Below are 27,311 nucleotides of genomic sequence, written 5' to 3' on the forward strand. Positions count from 1 at the left end.
TGAACTCAAGCCCCGATTGCTTGATCGCTGTTTGAGCAGTACCGCCGATACTCACGATGATGATAACACCACAAAAAGAAAAAAAGAGCTGAAGACAACATGGTCATGCTTCTTAGGAATGTACCAAATCATCCCAAATAGAGAGGACACCCGCTATAAGATATTAGATAAGCTTAGCACTACGTGCATTCTATACATGAATACATGTAACATCATGATAGAAAATATCAATAACATAAAATCAAAGTTGGCAAGAATTTCTTCCCCTTAACCCTAATCAGGCTGGGCTTTTTTGGCTATGCTATATCTGGGGGGGCGGATTCCGCCCCCCCCCCCCCCCTTCAGATCTCGCCTATGGAACGCGCGATCGCGCCGAAAATCGGCACATGCGACGCCCGCGACGTATTCTATCAAACTGTATGGTTACTTTCTCCAAAAAATTGTTCTTATATTTTATATTAATTAATTATTGTAATTTATGCATAAAATCAGTTTTGGGCTCTAAATCACTTATTAATGCTCCAATTAAGCTAATTTCTTTTTTAAAATGTTTCTTGTATCATTCTTCTGAGACATAGGATAAAAAAAAATCTGTATCGAAATTAATTTCTTATGTATTTTATTGTTTTTTTGAATTTCTTATGTATTTCTTTGTTTTTTGACCTTTTGTTTTTGTTTGTTTTTTGGCCAAAATTTGTCACAGACATTTTTCGAAGCATTATTATGCTAAAATGAATTAATTTCAGCCATTCTAAGTGAAGATATGGAATTCTATGTGAATTAATTGAAAAAACACAATTTGCATTGGATTTGTACACAAAATCACGTTTTGGAGCAATTTTGGGGTTGACAAATTTTTTTTTCGAACGGGCGTCGCGTCAAAACGGTACGCGCGGGCGCAACAATTTGGGTCTCAAAAGTTGCGCGATACTTAAAAGAAAAAAGTCATGAAACATCGCGGCGGGAGCTTATCGCATTGCGAAGATATTGCGCGAAACGTCGAGGGGGGGGGGGCGGATTCCGCCCCCCCCCCCCCCCTAGCCTGATTAGGGTTAAAGATTTGAACTTTATGTTTCTTAGTGTGTGTGTGTGTGTGTGTGTGTGTGCGCGTGTCTGTGAAAGATGGACCATTGATTGTTGCATGAAAGTTTGTATGTAGGTTGACTTTTTGTTGCTTTTTTGAGAGGGGAGTGTTCACTATCTCTTGTAAAATTAAATCATCATTGTCAATCAATCTAAGATAACAATAGGTTGTCAGTTTTATGAAAGTTCTAAGCTGTTGTTATGTATCTAGGTTATCATGTGACTTTTGGTAACTGTGCAATCTAAATTCCAGGATATTGCTGAACATGTGTGATGCACATTTTGACTGCATCGTAAGTTCTTTGGTATTGTTTTGTTAACTTGCTTTGTAAGTTTTTGACTATTTGTTACTGCTATGCAAAAATGTTGGAAGAACTCACCTCTTCGGAAATGTCTGAAAGTCCTTCTCGACTCCTGGTAATGTTCCGTCTCTCGCCGTCTTGCCCGTCGTCGATGATAATGGACTTCAAAACTCGCCTTCCTTCCACCGTGGTCGTTTGACTGGTCAGTTTCTTCTCTCTGGCCTGGACCTCGTCTTGCGATATGACAGTCTCTAGCGAACTATCACTCTCGCTAACTGATTGGTCAGGCGTGCTCGACATCGACATCGACGAAGCATCCATGTAAGACGAGTATTCCGTGAAGGAACTGCTGGGGGATCGACTGGTGTTCAGACCAAGCAAGCTGTCCACTATCTCCTCCATGGTGACAGATGGTGGCTGGACACCACCTAAGTAGCGGGCGTCATGCAGATTTTGGAAACTCGAAGAGGCAGGTTGATCCCAGTATGGCGAAAATGCACCGATGTCATGGCGACTCCGGTGAGGACCACTGTCCTCGGTAGTGTCAGTTACAGTTATATGAGGATGTGCCGTAGGAAGACTGCTATTTGGTTGAGAATGACCGAAGCGATTGATGGTTGTTAGAGTCGATTGAGCATTATTGTGATGACCAAAGTCATTTCTTTCTTGTATTTCGTCCGAAGATGACTTTGGTGTCCACGATATGGGATAAGACGGCTCATAGGAAGTCCCATTTGTGTTGTTGTTATTCATGTTGTAATAGTTGTAAGTCGTGGATTCATCATCACCATGGTAACCAGAGTAATCGTTGTGAGAATTGACGCCGTAGTTATCTACGGGCGAGCTAGCAGGGCTGTTCAATTTTGCCTGAGTGTGATGTGAGGTCCCCCAGCTTTCGTCAGGAGGCGCGGCTGGTTGCGTGTCATGCTGCTGAGTGTCCAAAGAGGATACATAAAACATGGCAGATCCACTAACACGTTCGTTTCTTTTCACAGTGTACTGGTACATATCGTCTTCTCCTACTGACCGACTTCTCTCTCTTTCTTCTGCTCTCGTTTCTTCCGTATACTCCTCTGGACGTGAGTCAACGACTGCTTCGCTTGAGATATGTTGGGGCTGCTGTGCAAAGACAGGTAGTGCGTTTTCACTGGAACGAACATCTTTGTGAATTTCATCACCGACACTGTATGAAAGATCTCTCCGAAGAGGTTCACTGAACGCGGCTGTTATTGGAGTGAAGCCCGGTGTGGGTTCTGTTGTATCAATAGGGAGCTCAGAAAAAGACCAAGCCGAGTAGGCAGGGGTGGGCGATGATAAACTTGGAGATGGGGAGAAACCTGTGCGGAGACGCGCCTCTCTCACAAAAGACATTCTTGTCGAGCTGGAAAGCGATAACGGAACCGCAAGAGGACGCTGACCAGTTGGTGTAGGTGGGCCGCTCATGATTTGTCGTGGTTTGTAATTTCGATATGCAGGGAGACTCCTTACATCACCGCTCATTATTTGCTTGAAATGGGACGATTTACGATACCATTTAGGCAACTCCATTCGCTTGAGAGTTTCACGCATTCGAGCTAGTTGCTGCGCTATGACCCCACCGGAACTCGTTCTCCAGTCTGTCTGCGAATTCAGATCGTCGTCGCCTTCATCAAGCCAAGGGCCTGGAGTACGTGAACGTCTGTCTTTCTTTGCACCTGTGTCGAATGGAACGGTCAACTCAGTAGTGATGCTGTCAGTATCTGATTCATGACCTAGTGCTGAGTGCCTATGCTCTGCGTTATTCAGCTCTTCGTCCCCTATCACCGGTTTATGACCTTTGTTTGTTCCGGATACATTATCGTCACCCGAGTCTCCTTGTGCAGAAGACTGTTTACGAAATTCACTACCTGATCCACCAGCGAGAATATCAGCAATCACATCTAGATTGTCCGCGGCGCTCAGTGACAGCCGTGGTTTGGGAATAGGAGCTGATCTATGCTCTCTCATTACAACGCGTTCTTCATCTGGTGAGCAAACTGATTCATGTTTGTTTTCCGCCTGACTAAATATTTCGGTTGGCTGCTTGGAAATGGCGGCATTCTCCTTGCCTCGAACAGTCTCCTCGGTTACAAGTTCATCGATACGTTCGCTATCAGTGATCACAGCCACGTTGACAGTTTTCCAGTCTGCTAGGGAGTCATCGATGAAGATTTCGTCACCGTCACCAGCTGACCACCGACGTCCGCGTACACTGATGTTAACAGGCTGCTCTTTATCACTCCCCTTACTTTGCAATGCTTCGTCTTCTGAATTTTGATTGAGTTTGTTTGTAAGTTCTCTGTTATCGGTTGGGCAAAGTCCAGTGTCTCTTAACTGGGAAGTAGCGTCACGTAGTAACGGCGCATGCGTAGAAGCATCTGTAAGGACAGATGTCTTATTTTCTGTGGACGAAATAACTGGACTTTCAGAGTTTGTTTCACAAGGTAATGGGGCACGCAAAGTATATTGCAAAGAGACATTGTGGGATGAAATTGGAGAAGTTTCGAGTTCATTGCCCTTTCCAGTCACTTCCTCCGCAGGCAACTCATGCAGCGACACTGGTGGTTTGACTTTGGTAGGAGATTGTTGTCGCTTGGTGAGGAAGTCTTGGTAAGAATTCAAGAAGTCATGAGCTCCAAACTCCTTGGGAGGAGTAGGCGACCTTAATGAGTCTGGCTGTGCTTCATTCTCCTCACCGTAGGCTTCATATGCATCCAGGAGTTCGTCGTCACTTTGTACAATCTCGGCTCTCTTAATGAAACTGCTCTTCCTTTCCAAAGGAGAAACTACTTCGTCACTTCCCTCATCGTCATCGCTATCCTCGCCGATGTCCATCTCCTTTTCATTATCATTTCTATCATCTTCGCTGTCACTTTCTGGGTCTGTGCTGGTAGTGTCACCTTTGCTGTCAGAATCCTCGCATTGATCTTCTTCCATGACAACTGGGCTAGTCACTTTGTTACTTTCTTCTCGATTAGTGGGATTTCGACTAACTGGCGATGAATGAGAAATCACGCTGGTATCGATGATTGGTCTGTCTTCCAGACTTTGATATGCGCTTACTGTACTTCTCTGGGGAGATACATTCTCTGCAGGTGTCTCAGTGGTGTCAACAAATTGAGTCTGGATGGGTAGTTGACGATACTGACGAGTGGACCAATCAAAGGGAGGCTCATTATCAAATGTGTATTTTTGTTCTCTTATTTCAACTGGCGGCTCAGGTCGAGATTGCTCATATATGGTACTTCGTTCGTAATTCAGCCCAAACTGGGGACCGTTCTCACTTCCTGACACCTCGGGCTGTGAAGACTTTTCTGAGGAGGCTTCGCCGCACTCTACAACTCGAACTGGTTCGTCAGCAGGGGATAATGGATCGTTTACGGGTTTTGCTGTGATTTCAGATTCGAAGCCAGACTCAATTTCATGTTCAACATGGATTTGCTCTTCAGGAGGAGTAGTAGTGCCTTCGTTGTCATGGTGACTAATATTTGATGGTTCCTCACTTCTACCCCATAGGCCGATCATAAACGATCTTCCGACCGTCTTCCCGAGAACGGGAGGATTTTCTGCCGAAGATGAAATCGTATCTCCTTCACTTTGTACTTTTCTTTGGACATCGACGCTTTTATCATGATTTGCATTGTCAATTTTGGCCTCAGTTGCCAAACTTCTCCGATGAAAGCTGTATTGTCCGTTCTGTGTGTTGCCTGTGTTCCCAAAATGACGACTAGCGTCAATTATTTCAGTTTGAAGTGGTTGGTAGGCATTTCGCGCCTGCCATGAAAAGTTAATAGATGCTGCCGCTTCATCAACTGATTTTTCTCTCGACGTAGCCTCTTTTCCTGTCTGGGGTAATTCAAGTAAGTATTCTCTTTCAAAGTAAAGCGGTACGTCATCGCTCCTTAAAGTCTTGTCTTCAACGATCGTGTCATCACTATCTGTTTTCCCCGTGTTATCACTAGACTGTTGTTCGGTGTCTGCCTCCGTCCATTTCCTTCCCCATGTTCGAGGTTCTTCCTCAAGCTGCACTATTTTCACCGGACTATCGCTGGGTATAGCATCACGTGTTTCATCTTTTCTTCCATTTTCTTTATAGTTATCTGATGATTTGCTATAACGAGCTTTGTCTTGCGTGAGTGATCGATCTCCATCATTTATAAGCATAGTATCACCAATGGTGTTTTTATTGGCCAACTCGGCGTCCTCGGAAAACCCATCCCCACCAGGCCATCCATGGGTTGCTTGTATAGACGATGGCATTGGTATGCTGCTATCTTGGTATGTCCTTGGGTCAAATACTGCCGGTTGTTGTGAAGCAAAGGGCATGTCTTTGAGTTTGGCTTCGTGAACTGGTGTGCCGATATATGGTGCTTCAAGGACCTGCACAGCTGGACTCTGACCATTCACACTGCTGAATGTCGTCTCCACGGGGATGTCACCACTCTCATCTTCGAAAGAGGAGCCTTCATCTTGAACGAAAACATACTGTGCATTGCCGCGCTGAGGCTGAATTGAAATTTCACCAACTATCTTAACTTCCTTGATGCTTTCAGTTGTATTTTCCGTTTCGACGTCGTCATCGTCATCATCACTGTCATTTCTACCTTCCTCACTATCGTCCTCGTGTTCCTCTGTCAGACCTCTCTGATAATCATCTCCATCACTGGTATATGACAGTGTTCCCGTGACTGTACTATGTTCTCGTGAGTATCCCGTTTCAGATTCTTCAGGAATAGTTTCAAGTGTTGGATAAACAGGCAGCTCATCGTCATCGTCATAACATTTATTGTCAGGTGGCTGTGGCATAGCTTGCATTAGCATGATTTGTGGTGAAATGGATTGCTGAGGTTCAACATCTTTTGGCTTACTTGGTTCGTCCTCGTCTGAATATGCAGCAGATTCACTGGTGTGGTGAGTTTGCTCACTCATGTTATGATGGAATCCAGGATAGGTGCCATCGCTGTTTGGAGGTGATTGTATATATTCACGGTATAGGTGATCCGGTCCTGCTGGTTCGGCATCAAAATGGACCCGAGGTCGAGCCATTTCCATGTTTATAAATTTAGAGGTAATCCCGCTGTACTGCCCGCTTACATGTGGTAGGTCACGTGTACTATCAATGGGTGGAGCAATGTCATCACGATGATGTATGTCGTATTGAGATGCTGGTTCATGCTGAATTTCAACAGACACAGGATTCGAAATTTCAGTCTGAGTATTGAAACTTGCCGGTCTTTCAGGAGGAGATCCCACGGCAACGTCTGATGTTTTCGTAGACTCCACGCTAGGCGATGTTTGAATTGATATGGACTGAGGATGAGGCTTAGGTGATGTTTCATACAGTATAAGATCAAAATCAACTTGAGAGCTGAAATCTCGATCGGGGATCGTCTGAACAGCTGTCTCCGTCATCACAGCTGGGAAATCATTATCTGTAACCTGCACAGCGAGATCTGAATCTGAACGAGTTTGAGCATATGCTGTAGACAATGTTGGTGGGAACAAGAGTGATGGTGGAGGTGCCGGTAGATCCGATATATCATCTGTCATTGGTGTTGAATCTCCATCACTCAGCATCATCTTTCTAACTGGGATGTAGTCAGTGACTGGTTCAGGTAAATTCTCCGTCAGTTCGTGCCCTGATTCAAGTGAGGTATGGAGTGACTCTCTTGTAGGTTCTGATTTCTGTTCTTGCAATTGTTCCAATGCATGTTGATGTGTCACTTGGTATTGGTGTTGTGTATTTGCTATCGGCTCCTCCACTTGTTCAGGTGTCTGTGTGGTCATCTGCTTCGATACATGGTTCTGCTTCTGTTCAGGGACCTGCTCAGATATTTCTTCAGAAACATGTTTCGGCACCGTGTCAGATATCTGGTTTGATGTTTGTATAGGAAAGTGCTCCTGTATTTCTTCCGAAATCCGGTTTGATGTTTGGTCAGATGACTGCGCAGATTTCACCACTGTCTCTACATCAGGTTCAGTCGGGAGTAAAGTAGGCTTTTTCATCTCAATTTCCATGGTAGTGAAAGGCGCCTGTTTTAATCGTTTCTCGCTGAGACGAAAGCCAGCTTCAGATGAACCTCGGTCGTCGTCCCCATGCGCCCTGCCCTTCCTCACTTTGGGTTCCTGGTCGAGTTGAATGATAGACAACATACTCTTCTCATCATCGCTATCATGGAAGAAAGACTCGCTATCACTGCTCTGAGGGATGGGCGATGGTTCGGGTAAATCATCAACATCCATGCGTCCACTTACAGTGAAATATGCGTGGTGATGGGATTGGCTAGTCTGATTTGGATAAATATTTTCCTCCTCGTGGTGTACATGACCTGTTAATTGATGATGTATACGTAGACGCTCACGCAATGCCACCTCATCCTCCTCCAACCTCCTCTGCATTTTTGCTTGTTGTTGTTTTTGTTGTTCCTGCTCTTGTTGCTGACGGCGAACGCGAGCGGCGGCTGCTATCTGAAGAATATCGACGTCATCGGGTGTGTCTAAGGCTAGACTCCTTTGTGAATCATTCAATTCCGAGTCAACACCTAATGCTGTTTCTTTAAATACAGTCCTAGGTTTGGGAACAGGGGGTTTCCGTTGTCGCTCTGTTGATGGTTCATGCAGTGTTCCATCCTCTTCCTGCAATCCCGTGTGCTGACGTTCCTGTTGCTGTTGTAGTATATGACGCTCCGCCTGTTGTTGTGGTATTGCATGCACTGTTTCTTGGTATGATGGTGGTTGCATCTGCAGCTGTAATTGCGGCTGTACTAAATCTTCCTGTTTGCTAATTTGTTGCTCCTGTTGTTCTATCTGTTGTGATGGGCGCAATAGTTTCGGCGAATGCTGAAGTTGCTGCAAAGATTTTCGCATGGCTTGAGGTGAATGTTGTTGTTGCTGCTGTTGATGTTGCTGTTGTTGTTGTTGTTGTGGACGTCGTCTTGCTTCTCCCCTCTCTTGCCCATGTTGGGTCACAATTTTCCCGTCATTGGCAAGTCTTTGTGCACGCCTCCCCTGAATTTTTGATTGTTTGGAAGCAGCTGAGGCAAGTGCTGATTCTTGTCGAACAACTTTCAAGCCACGTTCACGTTGAAGTTCTTCGTCCGGCTCCCAGTAGAAACAGGTCTCCTTCATCGTGACATGTGGACCTTGTTTGTTATTGCCACGCCCCAAGCCACCACTGCTATCGCTGCTTTTGGACGAAGAATACACATCCTCCTGATTTGATTGAATTCTTTGACGGTTTTGAAGGGAAGATGTATCGGCACTCCGCGGTTTAGCCTGAGTGGGTGGCTGCAACAAATCTTGTCCTGAGTTGTACATTGGTGGCGTTTGTCTACCAGTTGTTTGTTGTGATGTGGCATTGGACATAGTACCTCGATGGCCACGATGATCTCCTGCATGTCGCTGATTGTGTGGTTCCTGTTGTACTCTAATTACAGGATTTTCCCTTGGTATGGAAGCATACGAAGGATCAGGCCCTGGGCGAATCGCGGGTTGTTTTTGATAATGTTTCCGCTGCTGTTGCTGAGCTACGTCACTGTGTGGCGGGGGTGGTCTTGCGTGTTGCTGGTCTCTAATGTCCCTCACAGCATAAGGTGATTCGAGGTGCGGCTGCACTCTCATCCTATCAGGTTGACCTGCCTGGCCAGTTCGAGGACCTCTGTGAGGTACAGGTGGTGGTGGTCCACCAACACTCGCAGCTTGTTGCTGGTGGGGCATGTATTGCCGCTGCCCATGTCTCAATTGTGTTTGTTGTGGTGGATGTTGCCGATTTACTGCTACTTGTTTCTCCCCGGAATGTTGCCCTTTGTGTCCATGATGAGGGCCAGAAGAAGAATCAAATTTAGTTGCCTTTGGCTGCTTTGTTGGTTTCTCTTGTGGCGGTGCTTGGTGCGGTGCTGTACCCCTTGGGTTTTCAACAGGATGCCGTAATTGAGTAAGAATGGGTCTATTTGGTAGCCGAGGGGGAGGCTCATGTTCACTGTGGAGCGTGTCATCCGATGCTATCGAGACTATGCTTGATGTGTCATGTAAAACAGGCGGTTGGAAATGAGGAACGTTCCCCCCTTGATTTATGCCCCTCTCTTGTCGGAGATTATAGATTAGTTGTTGTTCTTCCGGGGTCAAGCCTTGGATTGATGGTGCCTGTAAGGACACTGTGGATGCTAAACTCTGCCTTGACACTGCTGGGGAAGGACCAAGCATGGCTCCCGATTGAGTTGGTGGTACCCCACCCCCTCCTTGCCTCACGTGATGTCGACCATCAAGCTGAGTTAAGAGCGGTCTCGGTTCTTTATAATGCATCTCATCTGTCCCCACTCTTTCTCTGAATTGATGACTTCCATTACGATTCAAACTACCATGATGACTTTCACCGGCATACCTTGGGTGTGCATTACTACCATTTCCTCTCCCGTACATTCCTCGGGATACATTTGCATATATTGTTTGCCCATCAATCTCCGTCTGCTGCTGAGTAAAGGGTGCACTATTTGTTACTTGCATGCGAGTATTCTCTGCGATATATAGTTTATCAATTCCATCTTGTGGTCGCCTTTTAATCGTCGTCTGAGTTTTATCCGGTCTGGGTTGAATATTTTTTAGAATACTTTTGGGAACAGGGGCATTTGGATCATCCTCTACCACAGCTACGTGAACAGCCTTACGCTTCTTCTTTGTGTCCTTACCTTCTCGCCTCCGAGCATCCGCGAGATCGTGTTTCCGCTGTGCCTCCGCTGATCGCACGATCACAACTCGTTTTTGCTGCTTAGGTCCAAATAGCGACGCCATTGCACTCGATTCCAAACTTATTTCTTCAGTAACATCACAATCATGCAAGTTTTGTAAATCCACACATTCGCGATCAACGCTTACATATCCAGTAATTCCTTTTGGATCCGAACAGAGAGCTGACGCCTTGCAATCTTGTTTCAAAACGCACGAAATATGGCCGTTGGTTGCTTCGAGTGCCGTCACGACAGAGTCTCTATTGACATAATTTGTAAGAGGCGAAGACTGTGCACTTTGTACCGTGCAGCCCAACGCCTGGTCCGTGTTATTGTTCGCGACAGCGGTCACATTGGGACGGTCTATTGTTGACTGTTCGTACAAGCATAACGGCTGCCGGTGCAAACTATATGTGGTTTCTCTATTGTCACAATTGACATAAAAATCGCTCGACAATGGCAAGATTTGCGTGCTACCCTTAGGTTCTTTGCTCACGATTGAGTACTTCCCGTCCTTGCCGAACACAGCGAAGTATCGAGCGTTGGTGATGATGTGGTTTCGTCGTGATCGCGAAGGTAGCGAAGACTCGGCATCTAATGGCAAAACGCCGGCTGAGGTGATGCGCTCAAATTTCAGCTGCAAAGGTTGTTTTTGTTGACATCGTCTGTGTGCAAGGCGAGGCGAACTCTCCGCGCTACTGAGAGGTTCCACCTCCTCCGCGATGCTCTCGAGGAAGAATGGCCATAGTCGAGCTCGCTTTCCTACTCCGACTAGCCCTGGGATCGATTTTCCTCTCAGCTGCTTTAAATTGTCAATATTTGCACAGAGGTCTCTGTAGTCTTCGTGCTCAATGATGGCCCTGTATTCCTGAATGGCCTGCATACTACATACTTTATTCCTGTTCCCATCTCCACGTAAATAATCCTTCTGTTCGCTCTTTCATAATATCTAAGTGATAAACCTCTTCAAATCACCATCTACCCTCATACTAGAGACGATCATACAATCAACACAATGCTGGTATGGATGCGAGGAGAGACTTTCCCCCTCATCGCCATCTGCTCTAACCGAGCGTCGCTATTGGTCGACAGGCTTCTTTCTGCATCGATTGCCTCTCTTCTGATTATCATAATGCACGATGTCATCAATATACTGCGGAGTGCATTGCAATCCTGAAATTTCATCCATGTAATATGTGTGATGTACACAAATAAATGAGCTGACGAGATAGCCTGACCTGACTAATTATCATTTACAATGCATTATTCTAATGAACGACACGCATCAGCCCTCTTCCCCTCTTCTGTCGATTTTACAATATCACTTTCTGTCAGATTATTCCAATTTGTTTAATGTAGCATAAAAGCCGAAGACAATGACATCCACTTTAAATGTTAGAATACCAAAATTGTGACATTTTTTTTTGCCGGTTCGTCGTTAGCAAAATATTTTGCATTATACATGATACATAGCTCACTCAAGAAAAAAAAGAATAAAGTGTTCGTATATATACCTTTGTATCTTTTCGTGTCTTCTTCACAAGGTAGGACTAGTCCGACTCAAGGGCTTTGCAGAACTAATTTGATAATTTGTGAGTAGATTGATAGTATCATCATGGAAAATTTTATCTCAGAACTTATTCACTTTGCTCTTAGGTCTACCATCCGGAGCATAATCAACTGATTGAAGATTTTTTGGCAGCCCGATAGACAATATATTTTCTATACAGCGTGAACATTTGCCTGTGAAAAAGTATTCCATCATAACAACCATTTATATCCTCGCGCACTTGTCTATAATTCTCATTTGTCAAACTATTATCGACCAGATCAGGGGCCCGTTTCATAAAACTTGTCATTAGTGACAACTGCCACATTTATATAACAAATTTGCTCTCAGCCAATCAGATGCAAGGATTTCACTAGCTTGTCACATCTATGACAACTTGTCACTGATGACAAGTTTTATGAAACGGGCCCCTGGTCACTCTCGTCAGTATCTAAAGAGTAGTTTCACACTATGCCCGTCTTTACCTCAACACAAACCAATTAAGCAGACTAAAATAACGGTAGAAGCTTTGGCACACCCGGATGAAAACTAAGAAAATTTTGAATATTCACATGCTTTCACCTATATTAAACAGTGAAATTTGGCGTAGCTATTTATGTAAATAAGCTAAGGTGATGAGAGTAAATATCATTGACTAACCACTCTTCCACGGATATGAGAGCAAAAATTTTAATAAAAACAATTGACCGACTCAGTACAACTAATTTTCGTTTGAAGTTACTTTCGGGTTTAATACTAGTATTGAATGGAACGCAACGAATGTTTTATGGTCGGATGCAATTTTTCCATGTGATTTCAAGGCAAGAATGGATATCTAGTGAAGATGTGCATGCATTTCATAAAGAGACTTGTCAAAACGTGACATACTTCTTCTTATATGCATAATCATGTGGATGCTATATGACATAACTATTTCTGAGGCGTGAAACTAAAATACTATAACTAGTTTTTCTCCTTGGTCTCATTCTTTATGAAACCTCTGAATCTGATTATTTGGGTTTATTCTACAAACCCCAAACTCAACACAATGTGGAATTGCACCTGAATGAATTTAACACACTCAGGCATTGACACTCAAGCCTGTAGTTAATTTGGAAGTAAACGACAAAAGAATAAGATTTGATATGGCAGACATTTGTCAAGAAGACACTGACGAGAGAAACATTTCAGTGGACCCAATGAATTGAACAGATCGTATCCTTTCCTTAGATTGAAAGAGAAGGAGATGAGATAATACTTATGCTTACTTCGTTAGATAATGTTAAGTGTTAAAGGCTAAGTAAGGTGTTAAACATAAACTATTTGGCTTTCAATTCGGTTATGTGATAGCATTGTGGTGAATGCGTCAATTGCTCTGCATGTGCGCATGTGTTACACAACCCAGTAGTGGGCACCCCTCTGGAGCCGATAGGTAGGCCGCAAATTATGAGGGCGCTATTCCACTTCGAAGCAAAGACTTTATGTACACATTATGCTCAATACAATGAATGGTAGGATTTGAAGTACAAAAGCAGATGCCTCCAATTTCTAAATCAAGCCCTAATTCTTCTTTCGTGGTTGCCACTGCAGCAGTAGGGCCTATGCAGTGAAAATACATAAGAGTTCTCACTCTGTTTCAGCGTTATTTCTCGTGTACATATTGCTCAGATGTACTCTGAATGTAACTTGTGTACTATGATATAACTCACATGGTGACAATTTTGTACATAGCTGGTATACTAAATTACATACACAAGTATCTTACATACACCTGTCTACCTGCAACTCGATGTTTTATATGCAGCTTGCAGCACTGCCCCTAGAAGGCCGTATTGTTAATTCTTATGTCTCTCCCTTTTTATCTGTATAGGAGTTGGACGCTTGGACCCTATCTTAGTCATGAACTTGACTTCCCAAGCACACAACAAAGACCCCTTTTAAATCGTGTAGTCCCCTATTGTTTGAACCCAACTTCTGCTGGTGGCCTTGGCGTGGGAACTAAGTTACTTTTTGCAATATCTTTGGCTTGGAAAGCCAGCCAGAAAGCCAAGCTGGTCAGTATGTTCATCGAACGCCAGCGTGATAAGATCACCAGGCTCGAATCTCGTACTTTTCGAAATTCGTCATATCCATGCAAATTAGACAGTTCAAAGCCTCCAATTGTATGATTTTTATCTACTGCCCTATTGTCCTGTCTTTCTACTGTACATCTTCGATTCGTCTTCTGTGCTTCGACAGATGTACGACTTATGTTGAACTACTTCGGGAGTGATGAACGCAATAAATGATTCGTTTTGCGAACTTTGCTCCATAGACAAGTAGGACAGTAACTCTGTTGAGTGAATGTCTTTTGGAGTGTTTTGTCTTTATTCGAACTCGACCGAAACTCCTCACCAAGCGAATCAAGTTAAATGAGGTAGCCAAAGTGGTCGCTTTGTTAAATGCCAGAATCCATCTATTCGATGGTTGCCCTGTGTAGGTCCTAATTAAATATCTGTACTTAGGCCCAATGCCAACAAAATTTTCATTCCCCATCCAGCATAGGCGAAAGAACAGCTACCCCCCCCCCCCCCTCCTTGCAAAGCCTCCAAATGTGCCTGTTTATCACAATATTCGATGGTAGTCACTGATCTCTAGGCCCTACATCTCTTTAAAAAAAAATGTAATCCAACTTTGGAATGCTGCTACCAGTATTTTATAATTGTCAGCTATGGAGAGCGCAATGTTGGGTGTGAGGAAATGGGAACTCTTCCTCTTTCCATCCCATTGATATCTAATTATGTTGATAATTGTCATGCATTACTGAGCAAATGAACTTTAAAGACAACAATGACAAATTGCACTTTTTCCAAGTTTGCGTGTTATTGCGAATAATGCATGTCTCACTGCATGGATGAGATCTGTCAATGAAAGTGGTTTTTGGCAACTTTCATTGACAAATCTCATACATGCAGCGAGACATGCATTATTCCTTCACAATAACTTGCAAACTTGGAAAAAGTGCAATTTGTCATTGTTGTCTTTAAAGTTCATGTGCTCAGTCATGCATGACAGTTGTCAACACAATTAGATATCAGTGGAAAGAGGAAGAGTTCCTTTCCTCACAATCAACATTGTGACCCTCATAGCCGACAATCAAGAAACAGTAGCCCTCCAAAGTTGGATTACCTTTTTTATACGCTCTGTATGTATGCATGTATATGTATATATATATATATATATATATATATATATATATATATATATACATATATATACATATACATATATATATATATATATATATATAAATACATGTATATTATATATATATATATACATATACTTTCACTTTCATGACTTTTTCTATTGTTTTGTTTATATATTCATATGTTAGTCAATTAAGCTTTATATCTATTTTATATTCCCCTGTGAGGGGTTCCTGATTTGCAAGGAAAGCTATTTTGTGGATCCCTTTATTTCCATCAAAATTATAAACTTGTACTAAAGTTTATAACTACATTGTACCAATTATATGTATTTGATTTTCAGATCGTTTGGTTGGTTTTTGCATATCATTCTTTTATAAATGCCTGTGAGAAAAAAAAAATTGTTGCTGATGGAAATGAAATAAATCTAAAATCCATTATTTTCAATTGAAGATTTGGGATATCAGATGGCAGATAATGCCCAATACATGATTTACAAAAAAAAAAAAAAAAACAAACAAACAAACAAACAAACAAACAAATAATGTATGAGCTCACTTGACTGTCTCAATTGAGCTCAAAATGACATGTGTATCTGATATCACAGTTGATATAATTATGCACAACACAATGTACTGACTTATGACTCAGGGAAACTAGAAATACCAAAACAATTTTTATTCAAATAATGTACAGTGTACAAGCACAATACTTCCAGCTCACAACTACCTTCCCCTGTAACTATTTGCCTTCTTTACACTCCTCCTTTATGTTACTTCCCTCTCCTCTTTCTGGTGTCTTCTTTCTCCAAACAGCAGTCCTTTCAAGAACTTCTTGAGTACACATGGTGTCACCACAGACCTCTCTACCTCATACAACCCTTCTCAATGCGTGACTTCAGTAACTCAGAGACTCCAACCCAAAGCACCTTCTGATCTGGAGATTCTCCCGTCTGAAACCCCTAGCAAACGGGAGACTCCAACTCCAACTGAAGCGCTTAGTTCCTAGGGTTCTACATGCTCTCTTGTGCTATCTAAGGCTTATTTTTTCAACACACGATAGGAATAAGTAAGAAATCCTTTCCAATGGGAGACAAAGAGCCAGGGCGGGAGAAGTTAAATCTCAAACAGGAGAACGGGAGATTTTGCAAAAATGGGTTTTCGGCGGGAGATCTCCCGTCGAAAACGGGAGAGTTGGAGTCTCTGGTAACTTCAAAACTGCACGCACTGAAAAGAACATAAGTCTCATCAAAAGTAATTTGCACAGCCATGAGAAAGCAAGATATTAGATTTTTAAAAACAAACAAACAAAATTTTGCACTAAATGCCTGCATTCAAATGAGATGTATTGCAGAAAAGTTGATATTTCCTTTCTTTAGGTCTCTGGAACATTCAATGGCAACTTTACAGTTACAAAGCCTAAATGTGATAGGCAGATTTGTGTACAGCTCAAACTTTCACAAATTTTGTGAGGAGCAAAGATTCACAAAAGCACTGAATGTCAGTGGTACTTGACACAATTTTCATGCTGGAAGAAGGCTGTTGCCTCTATCTGAATTCATGCTGCCAATGTTTCAGGTTTTACAGTAAGCTGATCTGATCTGTTTTTTTCACCATGATTAGTTCTTCTAAGTAAATCTTCAGTAAGCATTGACATATACATGTATCTGCTACATGATACATAGAATAACTTTAAGGATGAATTAAACAGACTGTGGACTCGGTAACACACCATCTTTTTTTTTTTCTTGTAATTGTCATCATTGTTGCCAGGGAATAATTTTCCAACTCAAATTTGATTAGCAATTTCAGCTGATGAATAATATTTTAAATGGTATTTTGTACACTTCTATGGAAGAAAACAGCTACACAAAAGTTAGTTTGGGTAGCAGTAGTATAAGAATGCAGAGCGAATTGCAATGCAATACCAGGAAAATCATTCCCTGGTTGCATATGATTTCATCTACCACACATGTTTATAGGTATGTATCTTGGGTGTAATTAACTTTTCACCTCCTTTCTTTCTTTCTTTTTTTGTTGTACAAATGTATTCTTCAAATTACCACTGTTGAACAATTTGTTGCAATAATATGCATGCATAATATATACTGCATGAACACGCAGGAAAGCAAATTAATGAGCATTTGCTGGGCTGTAATAAGTTCACAGTGCACAGCATATCGTCCCCACAGTTGATCACTATGCAACCGCTCAGGAACAGACACAATGTACCAGCAGCTGTATTTGTAAGCATTTCTACTATTTAATTTTTTTTAAAGGTACGGTCAAGATTAAATGTATATAAACATTAAGTTAACTGAGACTGGCAATGTGCCTTCAGTGATTGTCTTTGCTGCTTCCCCTTTAATGACAGCTGAGCATGTACAAGCTCATCAGTTGAGAGCACCTTTTAAAGGCATAATTTACCATTTGCAGATGAAACAAACACCCAGCATTAGTGCTTTAAGATAGTTCTAAAAGGTGAGTCAGGAATAGAAACAACCACTGTAAAAATTTGAATCTGTATAATCGATGTTAAATGCAAAAAATTTGAACAATAGTTATAATAAGAGTGTTTCCAAACTAAACCGTCTGCAGTTACGGTTAAATGAAAAGAAAATACTGACATCTCCTTATATTGTAGGCTTTATTGCAAAATTTTATATTGTAGGATGTTTTGTGACACAACAGACCTGCACATATCTGCATCAAATGTGATATCGTGAACATTTTTGAAATCATCGCTCCCAAAGGTAAACAGGACCTTTAACATTAATATAAGATATAACACCATTTGCTGCAGAGCTCTTGACCGTAGATATGAGACAATGCACCAGAGCCATATATCATACAACTTCAGGACTGCTTTGACCTCATACGTAATAACATGCTGTTTTCAGCAGCAATCGTGTTTCTTATATGGTTCGATTGGTAAACTCAGCATGCATGTAGCTGTCATCAACAACATGGCACTGCTTGTTGTTGTAGAGTCATGCACTTCACCTTCCCCCATGTTCGTCAGTAGCCCTCATTGGAATAGCTTATCTTTGAATAGTGTGGAAATCTCTTTTTTAGGATCTCGACGGTGATTCTGTGATCAGCTTGTCCGAAGCCCTGTGGAAGGAAACAAATACAAGAACTTTACAACCACCATTGAACATACAGTTTGTACATTACCACACTTGACTGCTTGTCTAATCCATCCCCAGATAGAATTTAGTGTTACATCCATAAACATCATGTAATCATGAGTAATCTTGCTTTTCATCATAAGTGATGGTATAATATTTCACTGCAATTGCTCTACTGAAATCATTAGGGTTCCTCTAGAGAATAAAGTCCAGGTTAGTTAATATTTGTAATACTTCATGCAATATCTTTTTCCCCTCTGTGTTTAAAAAATATAGTAAACAGAAAATATGTTGGGGATGCACTGCTTCCTTTCAAAACAATGGAGATGTAGACATTACTAAAAATGGAACCAGAATGCTTTGATGTTTGCAGGCAACTGTATTATGTACATATTTTGATGTGATTTTTCAATAGGTACTGATTACAAGGTCTGGCGCACATGTAAATAGACAACAATCACTGTGGTTCAACTGCGCATTTCCCCGTCACCTGTCCAGCAGCATCACTGCCTGGTTGTGATTGCTTTCTTCTTTTCTAAGTTCTATGTGCTGTCATTGTATTCCTCTTAGCTTTGCGAGATATATCAATGTTATTGACATTCCACCTGTGCTTAAAATGATATCTTTAATTGCTATTTCTTTGTTAGATCGTAACACTGTTATTGATTCAATCTCTACTATGGTTACAGTAGTTTCTTCTACTAGGATATTAGTAGAGAAGCTAGTTGAGTCAACCTCAATTTGTTTTCAACAGTGTCTGGTGAACAAACCTGTGAGGCAAATGAAGAGTTGCCATCATTACTTCTAAAGCTAATACTACTGTGATGTACAGCTGAATTCTTATGCAAAAAAAAAAAAAAAAAAAATACAACACAAAAAACAATTGTTTTGACCATGTAAAGTAGCCCGAGGTATGACATTATTTGATAAAGTGCATGGGTGTATGTAAGGGGGGGTCGGGAGGGTCGTACGACCCCCCCAAATTTTCAAAAGGTCCACTTTTTGTATAAAAGACATTTTTGTTTTTTGAGGGCTTTTTACTCTATATAGGCCTACAACAGGGAAAAAAAGTGACCGGTGTTCCAGCAAATTGTCAAAAACCTCGTAAATTTCGTAACTTAGTTTTAATATGCCATAATTTACCTTATTTCTAAGCCGCACTGCCATGCCGAAAAAGTCACTTTTGTATGCACCAAATGGCCCCATTTTAAGATACAAAATTCAAAAACTCCCTACCGTGGGAGGGGGGACACCCCCCTCCCACACCCTCCCCCCACTCGGTCGCTCCGCTCCCTCGCAAAGGCAAAGGTCCAAAAATTTTGATTACGACCCCCCCAGAAAAAATCCTGGATACACCCCTGAAGTGTCAGGTGTGATGTACAAAAATAACGTTCAGTCCTTATTTCCTCTGCAAACCAATATGTAGCGTAGCTAGACAGCTACAAACTTACCATGGAATAACCATAGACCAGAATGGTCTTAGCTGCATTATTGTGTTCAATTCTCCCTCCACCTGGACAGCTACAGGTAATACCTCCTTTTTCCAGGGCAGGGGTGACTTCATCAAATATGTCCGCTGTGTGAGAAAGATCTTAGATAATTAGCTTTAGACTGGAATTTGAAATACTATTCAATATTGATCTTTGACAGTTTGAGAGTCAAGAGTGTATTGCATCATATTCTGTCTGGGATGATGTAACTTGAGTGAAATACAGTACACAATTACACACAATCACATTTAAATTTTGTTTCCTAGCTAGACTAAGAAATCGTTATATCACTGACACTGACATTGTCAGTGAAAGATAATATGCTTCTGCATGCTTGTATGTTGTAATGTATGAACATTAAATCTATTTTCATGTGTTCACTTTACTAGTTTAGACTAATTTTTCTTAGCATGTGAATACCAGGTAATTGAATTCACCACACATACTAATTACAGCTGAATTCTTGTATCATATGAATGCTAACATGCAAGACATCTGACTCTGAGAATTTACAACTGACACACACACAGTTACAGACTTAACACTGACTACGACCAGCGCCGCAGTCTCCGGGGCTAAGCAGCCCCATACGCATAGCGTAATGGGGCTGCTGGTCGTAGTTTCAATAGACTTACATATTCGGCTATCCTAAGTATGCTAATTGTAATAATTTGTTGGACAAAGGATGCTCAAGATTGCTTGCGGATGCTCTCAGTATGATTAATAATAAGTACGGGTTCCCTGAACTGTACAAACTATACATAACTGGCCCAGGCCAGTCGCTGTAGTTAAGTGTAAGTGGTAACGACAGGCTGTATTCGCACAGCGTATTTACACCAACAACAGCGTCTGATCTGGTCGGGCTAGGGTTCCCTTACATCTTACCGTGATAACCACATCGCCCGTATCCTCGCACGATGTACTTTTTCTTGTCTCCTGATTTGAGCTGAATCAAAATGTACTTGAACTTTCCTGATTGATCAATATCTACGTCGTCAACACTTTCCAGTACCGACATGATTATGCGTTTCTTGTCCTCTCTCGCTACTACGTACTAGGTACTACACAAGTTGCTCTAAACGTCTGCAAAGGAGGTGATATATCTCCAGCTGTCGACAGCTTCTATACTCTTTGATCACAACGTGCAACAATGTGTACGGGACTAAGGAATTATTCTATAGCAGACCAGTGTGCGTGCCAAGCATGGCTTGACGGAGATAGCCTCCGTAAAAGGCCCTCCGCAAAAGAGGAACAAACAGAGGGTCGATACCACCTGTGTTCATTACTACCCGCCGCCAACGACAGCCAGCTGTATATAGGCAGCTGTCTAGAGACAGCGCGAAGGCCTTTGAAAAAACTAGGGAGTATAGAATCCTACTCTTTGATTCTAAATGTACAAAACTAAAAACAAAGTCACCGCAGGATTGAGTGACGTGGGAGAATGATGCGAAGTCTGCATACTGGTTGTAGAAGCGACCTACATACATTGTAGATAGAAATGATTCACGTCAGCCATGACTGGCAAAGAAGATAGGAGAGCTCAAATGACCCTCAAATTAGAAGTCACTACCACTTTTTTTTCATGCCACTGTCTTTTCAGAAATGAAAAGTAAAAAAAAAAAAAAAAATTCGTTATTCAATTACAATTTAGGTCCTACTGTAGAAATGGGAAACATCGGTTTGAATTCTGGGGCCCGTTGCCATCCAATGGTAACTACCATGGCAACAATACTCAACAGCCAATCAAAATCAAGACTACAATGGCAACAATACTCAACAGCCAATTAAAATCAAGAATTCCATGGAAGTTACCATTGGATGGCAAAGTTACAATTGCGGTAACTTTGCCATCCAGTGGTAACTACCATGGTAACAATACTCAGCAGCCAATCAAAATCAAGAATTCCATGGAAGTTACCATTGGATGGCAAAGAGACCATAGTAACTTTTATGCAACGGGCCCCTGATTTGTTGATCTACTAAAATTCCGCGGGTTACTTCGCTGAGTCTTACTCACTGCGCCCCTTCTCCCACGAATACATATGTGAATGCCTGCAATTAAAGGGGAAATCCCGTCCAAATATAAGTTAATCTGATAAGAAAGAGTAAATTACTAGGCCTGCAACTGTAACGGTATATTTTTGATCGAAATCGGACGAAAAATAAGGAAGTTATGACATTTTGAAGTTTCGCTATTTTGGGGGAAACAGTTCTTTAACAGTCCATTTATATACAAGTTAATGGCAAAGTGAGCACTATATAGTTTATACATAAAATTTTGAAATTTCCCATTTTCATTTTCATTCAAACGCAATTATGCCCGAGGCTCAAATCCTCGTATATCTAACTGATCACTATTCTGAAGTTATTCAACCAGGAATAACATCATGTTTCAGACTTCAACGACAGAAACATTGAATTATCGTCATTTTTTTTTTGTATATACAATCAATGGAAAATCGTAAGGGTATGACATGGTTAGCTCACTCATTTGCATATTCATATTCACTGTACAAGAACTGTTTTGCAGAAATATGCAAAACTTCAAAATATCATAACTTCGGTATTTTTCATCTGATTTCAGTCGTAATAACATTTTTACAGTTGAATTCTTAAGATTTTACTGGGGTTTTTTTATCAGACTAACTTATATTTGGACTGGATTTCCTTTAATGTGTAAAACAACTATGATATTCATGGGTAAAGTTGCTTACAAAATAGAGCGAACGTAAAATACAACTACATTATCAGAGTGCTTGTGTTTCATTTCCGCTGATTGAGAACTCTCAAAAGCACTTAATTAGACGGAATGTTTATGTTAATCAACTCGTATTTCTCTCATACTTATATCATACTTTGTTCCCTTTACACTAAATGGTTGCATCAATCACAAACGTAAGCCGAAATAAAGCACAATGAACCCAACCGTATATATCGCGCCATTTTTTCCCCTTAAAATATTATTGTTACATGGGGCGTCATCGTGAGTTCGCGTAGTAGGGCCCCGTTTTATCAAAAGATACAATCGATTATAAATTCCATTGCCACACAGGCTGCCATAGACTTATGATAGCAATCAACTATATAATCAATTATAACTCTTCATAAAACAGGGCCCAGGTCTACTAAAGTTCCATTGGATGAAAACGCCTTTAAAACTATAAACTTATTATAACACAGAAAAGCAACGATGTCTGAAAAGCAGACCAGCAATGATTTTCACAAGTGCGATTGAGTTCAGCAATGTTGTTCACAGTCAAGAGGTTATGGAACTCCCTGTTTATTTTTAGCAATTTTTGCTATCCGGAAATCCCGCAGATAGCCCGCACATGACAGTACCTAGCACGTATCTCACCCGTAGTCGCCCGGAAGTGCGCACGCAAATCCTTTTTACCCACATCCATGTTTAGGCCCTGTCATGGGCCTACTGCCTTTCCGGGCAAGCTACGCGGGCTTGTTGCGTGTGGGGATTTTCCAGCATACCGGACAATGTTATTTCTGAGGGCGGACAAGGATTTGGGCGAGTTTTGCATGATAGTACAGTACTTGCTGGACGCGTGCTACAGTTCTACGATACTTGCGGTTATTCTGTGTGACCTGCGTGTCAGGCGCGTGGGGGCTGACAACTCAGTGCAGGAATAATTCCTCTGAAGGAATATTAATTTGGTAGAGGTCCAGGAGAATGTCTTGATCCTGGCCGCAGCCGACTCTCAGCTAACCAGCAGAAAGGCCCAGTATCTGACCCTCAACATGCAAGCGGGTTAACTGCCTGTGAATTGCGGCAACTATAAGGCCTACTGGTCTCCTGGTGTTCTGTGTGGACCTCTGCTGGCAATCCCTGTGAGTCACCCGGAAAAAGTTTTGAGCAAGCTCAAAATTCAGACTGCGGGTAAATTGGACTTGCGTGCGTAACTACGGGCGACTACGTGCCAGGTATACCTACTGTCACTGTGCAGGCCATCTGCGGGAACCTCCGGGTAGCAAAAATTATTCCCCGCAAGTCACAAGCAAGGCTTGCCGGAAAGGTGCAGATATCCACGCAGAACACCAGTAGAAGGGCCGTATAGGAAGATGCGTTCCCAAGTCCGATTTACCCGCGGCCAAATTTTGAGCACGACCAAAACTTTTTTTTTTTTTTTTCGGATGAGTCGCGGGGATTGACCGCAGAGGTCCATGCAGAACAAGTCACAGGCAGTTGACCCGCTTGAAGTACGTAAAAAGTTGCCCGTGGATCGATGCTTAGGCGCCGGAAGCGCGTGTCATCTGCGGTTATTCTACGAGCATAATACGGGTGTTTTGTTTGTTTGTTGTTTGGCAAGGAACGATGTCGAAACTGCCAATATCCGTGTAGCTGGTAAGTTCTGCGGGCGTGGAGCGAACTATACGAGCAAATTGCGTGCATGCTGAGGGTTAGATACTGCCTTTCTGCTGGTTAGTTGAGAGTCGACTGCGGCCAAGATGACATTCGATGGGACTTCAGCCATATCAAATTCCTTCAGAGGGATTATTTCACCCAGTTGACACTCGGGTCACACGGAATGCACGCAAGTAGAACGTAATTAGCAAGGGTCCAACAGGTAAGACGCATGCAAAACTCGCCCAAATCTTTGTGTGCCCGCAAAAATTGTCCTACGTGCTGGAAAATCCCCACTCGCAACAAGCCCGCGTAGTTTGCCCAGAAAGGTGTGACAGGTGTGACGCGTGTTACTTACCTGCTACTTGCGTGTATTCCGTGTAACCTGCGTGAGAGCTTCGACACAGATCCGTTTTCAGTTTACGAGCGACATATACGGGGAGTGTGAAGTACCTGCGTGGGAGTTGCCTGCGAGGTGCTGCTAAGGGCCTCCTAGCTTATACCAGTTTTCTGCGTGTACTTCTGCAGGCAAACCTCCTCGACTCACCCTGAACAAATTTTGAGCATGCTCACAAGGCCTTGTCACACCGTGTCTGAGGACGCCTTGTGGGTTGACTTGCGGGGAAAATATTTTGTTTGTTTGTTTGTTTGCTTTTATTTCTGCATTCAATCAGATGCAATTTGAATGCAAACTTCAAAAAGTACAAAGACAAAGAATAACAAGTGCAGTGAAATAAATCGATAACAGTACATAAATAGATTCACATAGGTGATTGCATTGAGCAACGTAGATACACAGAAACATAAAATAAAATATACAGTATTTTTCAGTAAACAACAGAGATAATTGAATGCAGGAGACCACCATCATAAGCGATTAAGCTTGAAATGGATGGAGGCCTCATAAAATGACTATCCAACGACATAACTCTCTTGGAGGAAGGTGATCAGGTGAGTGCAGTGCAGTTGCAGGTGAGAGTGCAAGATGCAGTTGTAGGAAGAAAATTGAGATTGACAATAAGATGACAATCTATACTATAAATATTTGTTAGCTCAATTGGTTTGGAGAATATAATTGTATCAAATATCGTTTAAGTGAAGCTTTCAAAGAATAAATACTTGAACAAGACTTTATATTATCCGGGAGATTATTCCAAATATCCGGACCCGAATGTCTTATAGATTTGTGTGTCACTAATAATTTGGGATTCAAAAGGTGGAAATTTCTACATATACGAGTAGGGTACGAATGGACAGAAGTATTGAACCTAAACATGTTATCAAACGATGATGGAAGTTGATGATGTATATATTTGAACATAATTACTGCTACTTGAATAATATTCAAATCAAAAACCTTCAATGTTTTAAGCTCATGAAATAAAGAATCTGTATGAGCCAGAAAATGCGATCCTGTACAAATACGTATAACTTTCTTTTGTAATTTAAATATAGAATTTATTTTGGTAGAGCCGCAAGTACCCCATACAACATTGCAATAACTTATATATGGGAGAATTAAGGAATTATATAATAGAAATAAAGTTGAACGAGGAAGAAAGAACTTCAGCTTGGAAATTATCCCTATATTTCTAGAAATACACGTTGTAACATAATGTAAATGCTCATTCCAAGTCAAACTTTCATCTATATATACTCCTAGAAATTTTGAATTCATTTTCTTTTCTAATGGGATATCATCAATGTTAATATGTATCAACGTATCTTCATTATGAGAATGAAGTTTGAAATGAATAAAATGAGTCTTTTTTATATTCAAAGAAAGTTTGTTAGACTTAAACCAATTTGATACTTTACTAATTTCAATATTTAAAGTGTCATTTAAAATCTTAAGATCTTTATGAGAATAAAATATATTCGTATCATCAGCAAATAGAACAAAAGAGAGAAGAGAGGATGTATTTATGATATCATTAACATAAAGAAGGAATAATAATGGGCCTAGAATTGAGCCTTGAGGAACACCACATTTAATTAAAAGGGGGTCAGATTCACAACCATTAAAAATAACATATTGTCTTCTATTAGCTAGATAATCTTTAAGCCATAAAAGTGCTTGTCCTCGAATACCGTAATGACTAAGTTTGGTGAGTAAAATAGAATGATCAAGAGTATCGAATGCTTTACTCAAATTGCAAAATATACCTGCAACATGTTCTTTGTTTGCAAAAGCACTCGTAATTTTGTCATAAATTTGTATTAGTGCTAAATCAGTTGAATAATTTTTTCTGAAACCATATTGATTGGGAATAAGTAAATCATACTTATTAATAAATTTAAGAAGTCTATTATAAACAATTTTTTTCTAAGATTTTGGATATACTAGGCAATAAAGAAATAGGACGATAATTGCTAATTTCATGAGGATCATCTTTTTTATGTACAGGATTAACTTTCGCTATTTTCAGCAGGTCAGGGAAAATACCTTGTGATAAAGAAAGATTAAATATATAACTTAACGGTTCTGCGAGTGGATAAACTATTTCTTTCAATAACATCATACTTATTTTATCAGAACCACAAGATTTAGAGCTATTTAAAGATTTAGTGATACTAATGATTTCACTGGGACTTGTTGGGTAAAAATAAATAGACTCTTGATTTTGGTCAAAAAGATAATCTGTAAAATGAGCAGAAGTATTGCTAATTTTAGTAGCAAGTTCCGGACCGATATTGACGAAAAATGAGTTAAATGAATTAGCATACATATTAGGATCATTTATTTTAATACCGTTTAATGTGATATCATCCGTTGGCGGAGAATCAGGCTTTTTACCTAGGACCTCTTTAATAATTTTCCATGTTGCATTAATATTCGAAGAAACCTTTTTCATTGTATCAGAAAAATATAATCTGCGGGATAAACGAATCAATTTTGTCAATTTATTTCGATAAACTTTATACATATTCAAATTAGATTCAGTTGGGTTACGAATATGTAACTTATACAAAAAATTACGAGTGTTTATGGATTTCAAAATACCTTCTGTAATCCAAGGATTTCTTGGTTTATTTCGGTTACTTTTTATTCTGCATAAAGGAATATTATTTTCATAATAATACAACAATTTATCATTAAAACATTTATATACCAAATTAACATTGTTAATACTATAAATATCTGTCCATTCCTCTAAACATAAATTCTGTTTCAATAATTCCACATTACGTTTTGACTCTTTATAGTACCATATTTTATCATGTAATTTATTACGACCCACTTTACATTCACAAATTGAAAATATTGGTAAATGATCAGAAACTTCAGAACATAATATACCCCCCATAATTGTATTATTATACACATTCGAAAATATATTATCAATCTGAGTTGACGAGTGTGGATTTATCCTGGTGGGTTTATTGATAATCGACATAAAACCGTATGAATACATTAAATGCATAAAATTAAGGGAATTATTGTTATCGGATGTAGGGGAAAAGTTAATGTTG

The 27,311-nt window shown here is 40.9% G+C and overlaps 2 protein-coding genes across 2 annotated transcripts in view; both read right to left on the minus strand.

The window, feature by feature from the left end:
* LOC139725064 (uncharacterized) overlaps positions 1–11,009 on the minus strand; it is a 30,207-nt gene extending 19,198 nt beyond the window's left edge. Inside the window, exon 1 of the mRNA XM_071636153.1 lies at positions 1,464–11,009. Coding sequence (XP_071492254.1) covers positions 1,464–11,009 — 9,546 coding nt within the window. The remainder of the gene's footprint in view (positions 1–1,463) is intronic.
* A 6,605-nt stretch (positions 11,010–17,614) lies between these two features.
* On the minus strand, positions 17,615–20,650 carry LOC139725056 (14 kDa phosphohistidine phosphatase-like). The gene is made up of 3 exons (XM_071636144.1): positions 20,369–20,650; positions 19,445–19,569; positions 17,615–17,976 (listed from the first exon to the last, which is right to left on the minus strand). The coding sequence occupies exons 1-3, from the start codon at positions 20,499–20,501 to the stop codon at positions 17,881–17,883; spliced, it is 354 nt and encodes a 117-aa protein (XP_071492245.1). The 5' UTR covers positions 20,502–20,650; the 3' UTR covers positions 17,615–17,880.
* Positions 20,651–27,311: the final 6,661 nt, after the last annotated feature.

This window comes from Diadema antillarum, unplaced genomic scaffold (assembly GCF_040938485.1).
Source record: "Diadema antillarum isolate AM-2024a unplaced genomic scaffold, OU_Dant_1.0 seq00000014_RagTag, whole genome shotgun sequence".
Taxonomy (NCBI): domain Eukaryota; kingdom Metazoa; phylum Echinodermata; class Echinoidea; order Diadematoida; family Diadematidae; genus Diadema; species Diadema antillarum.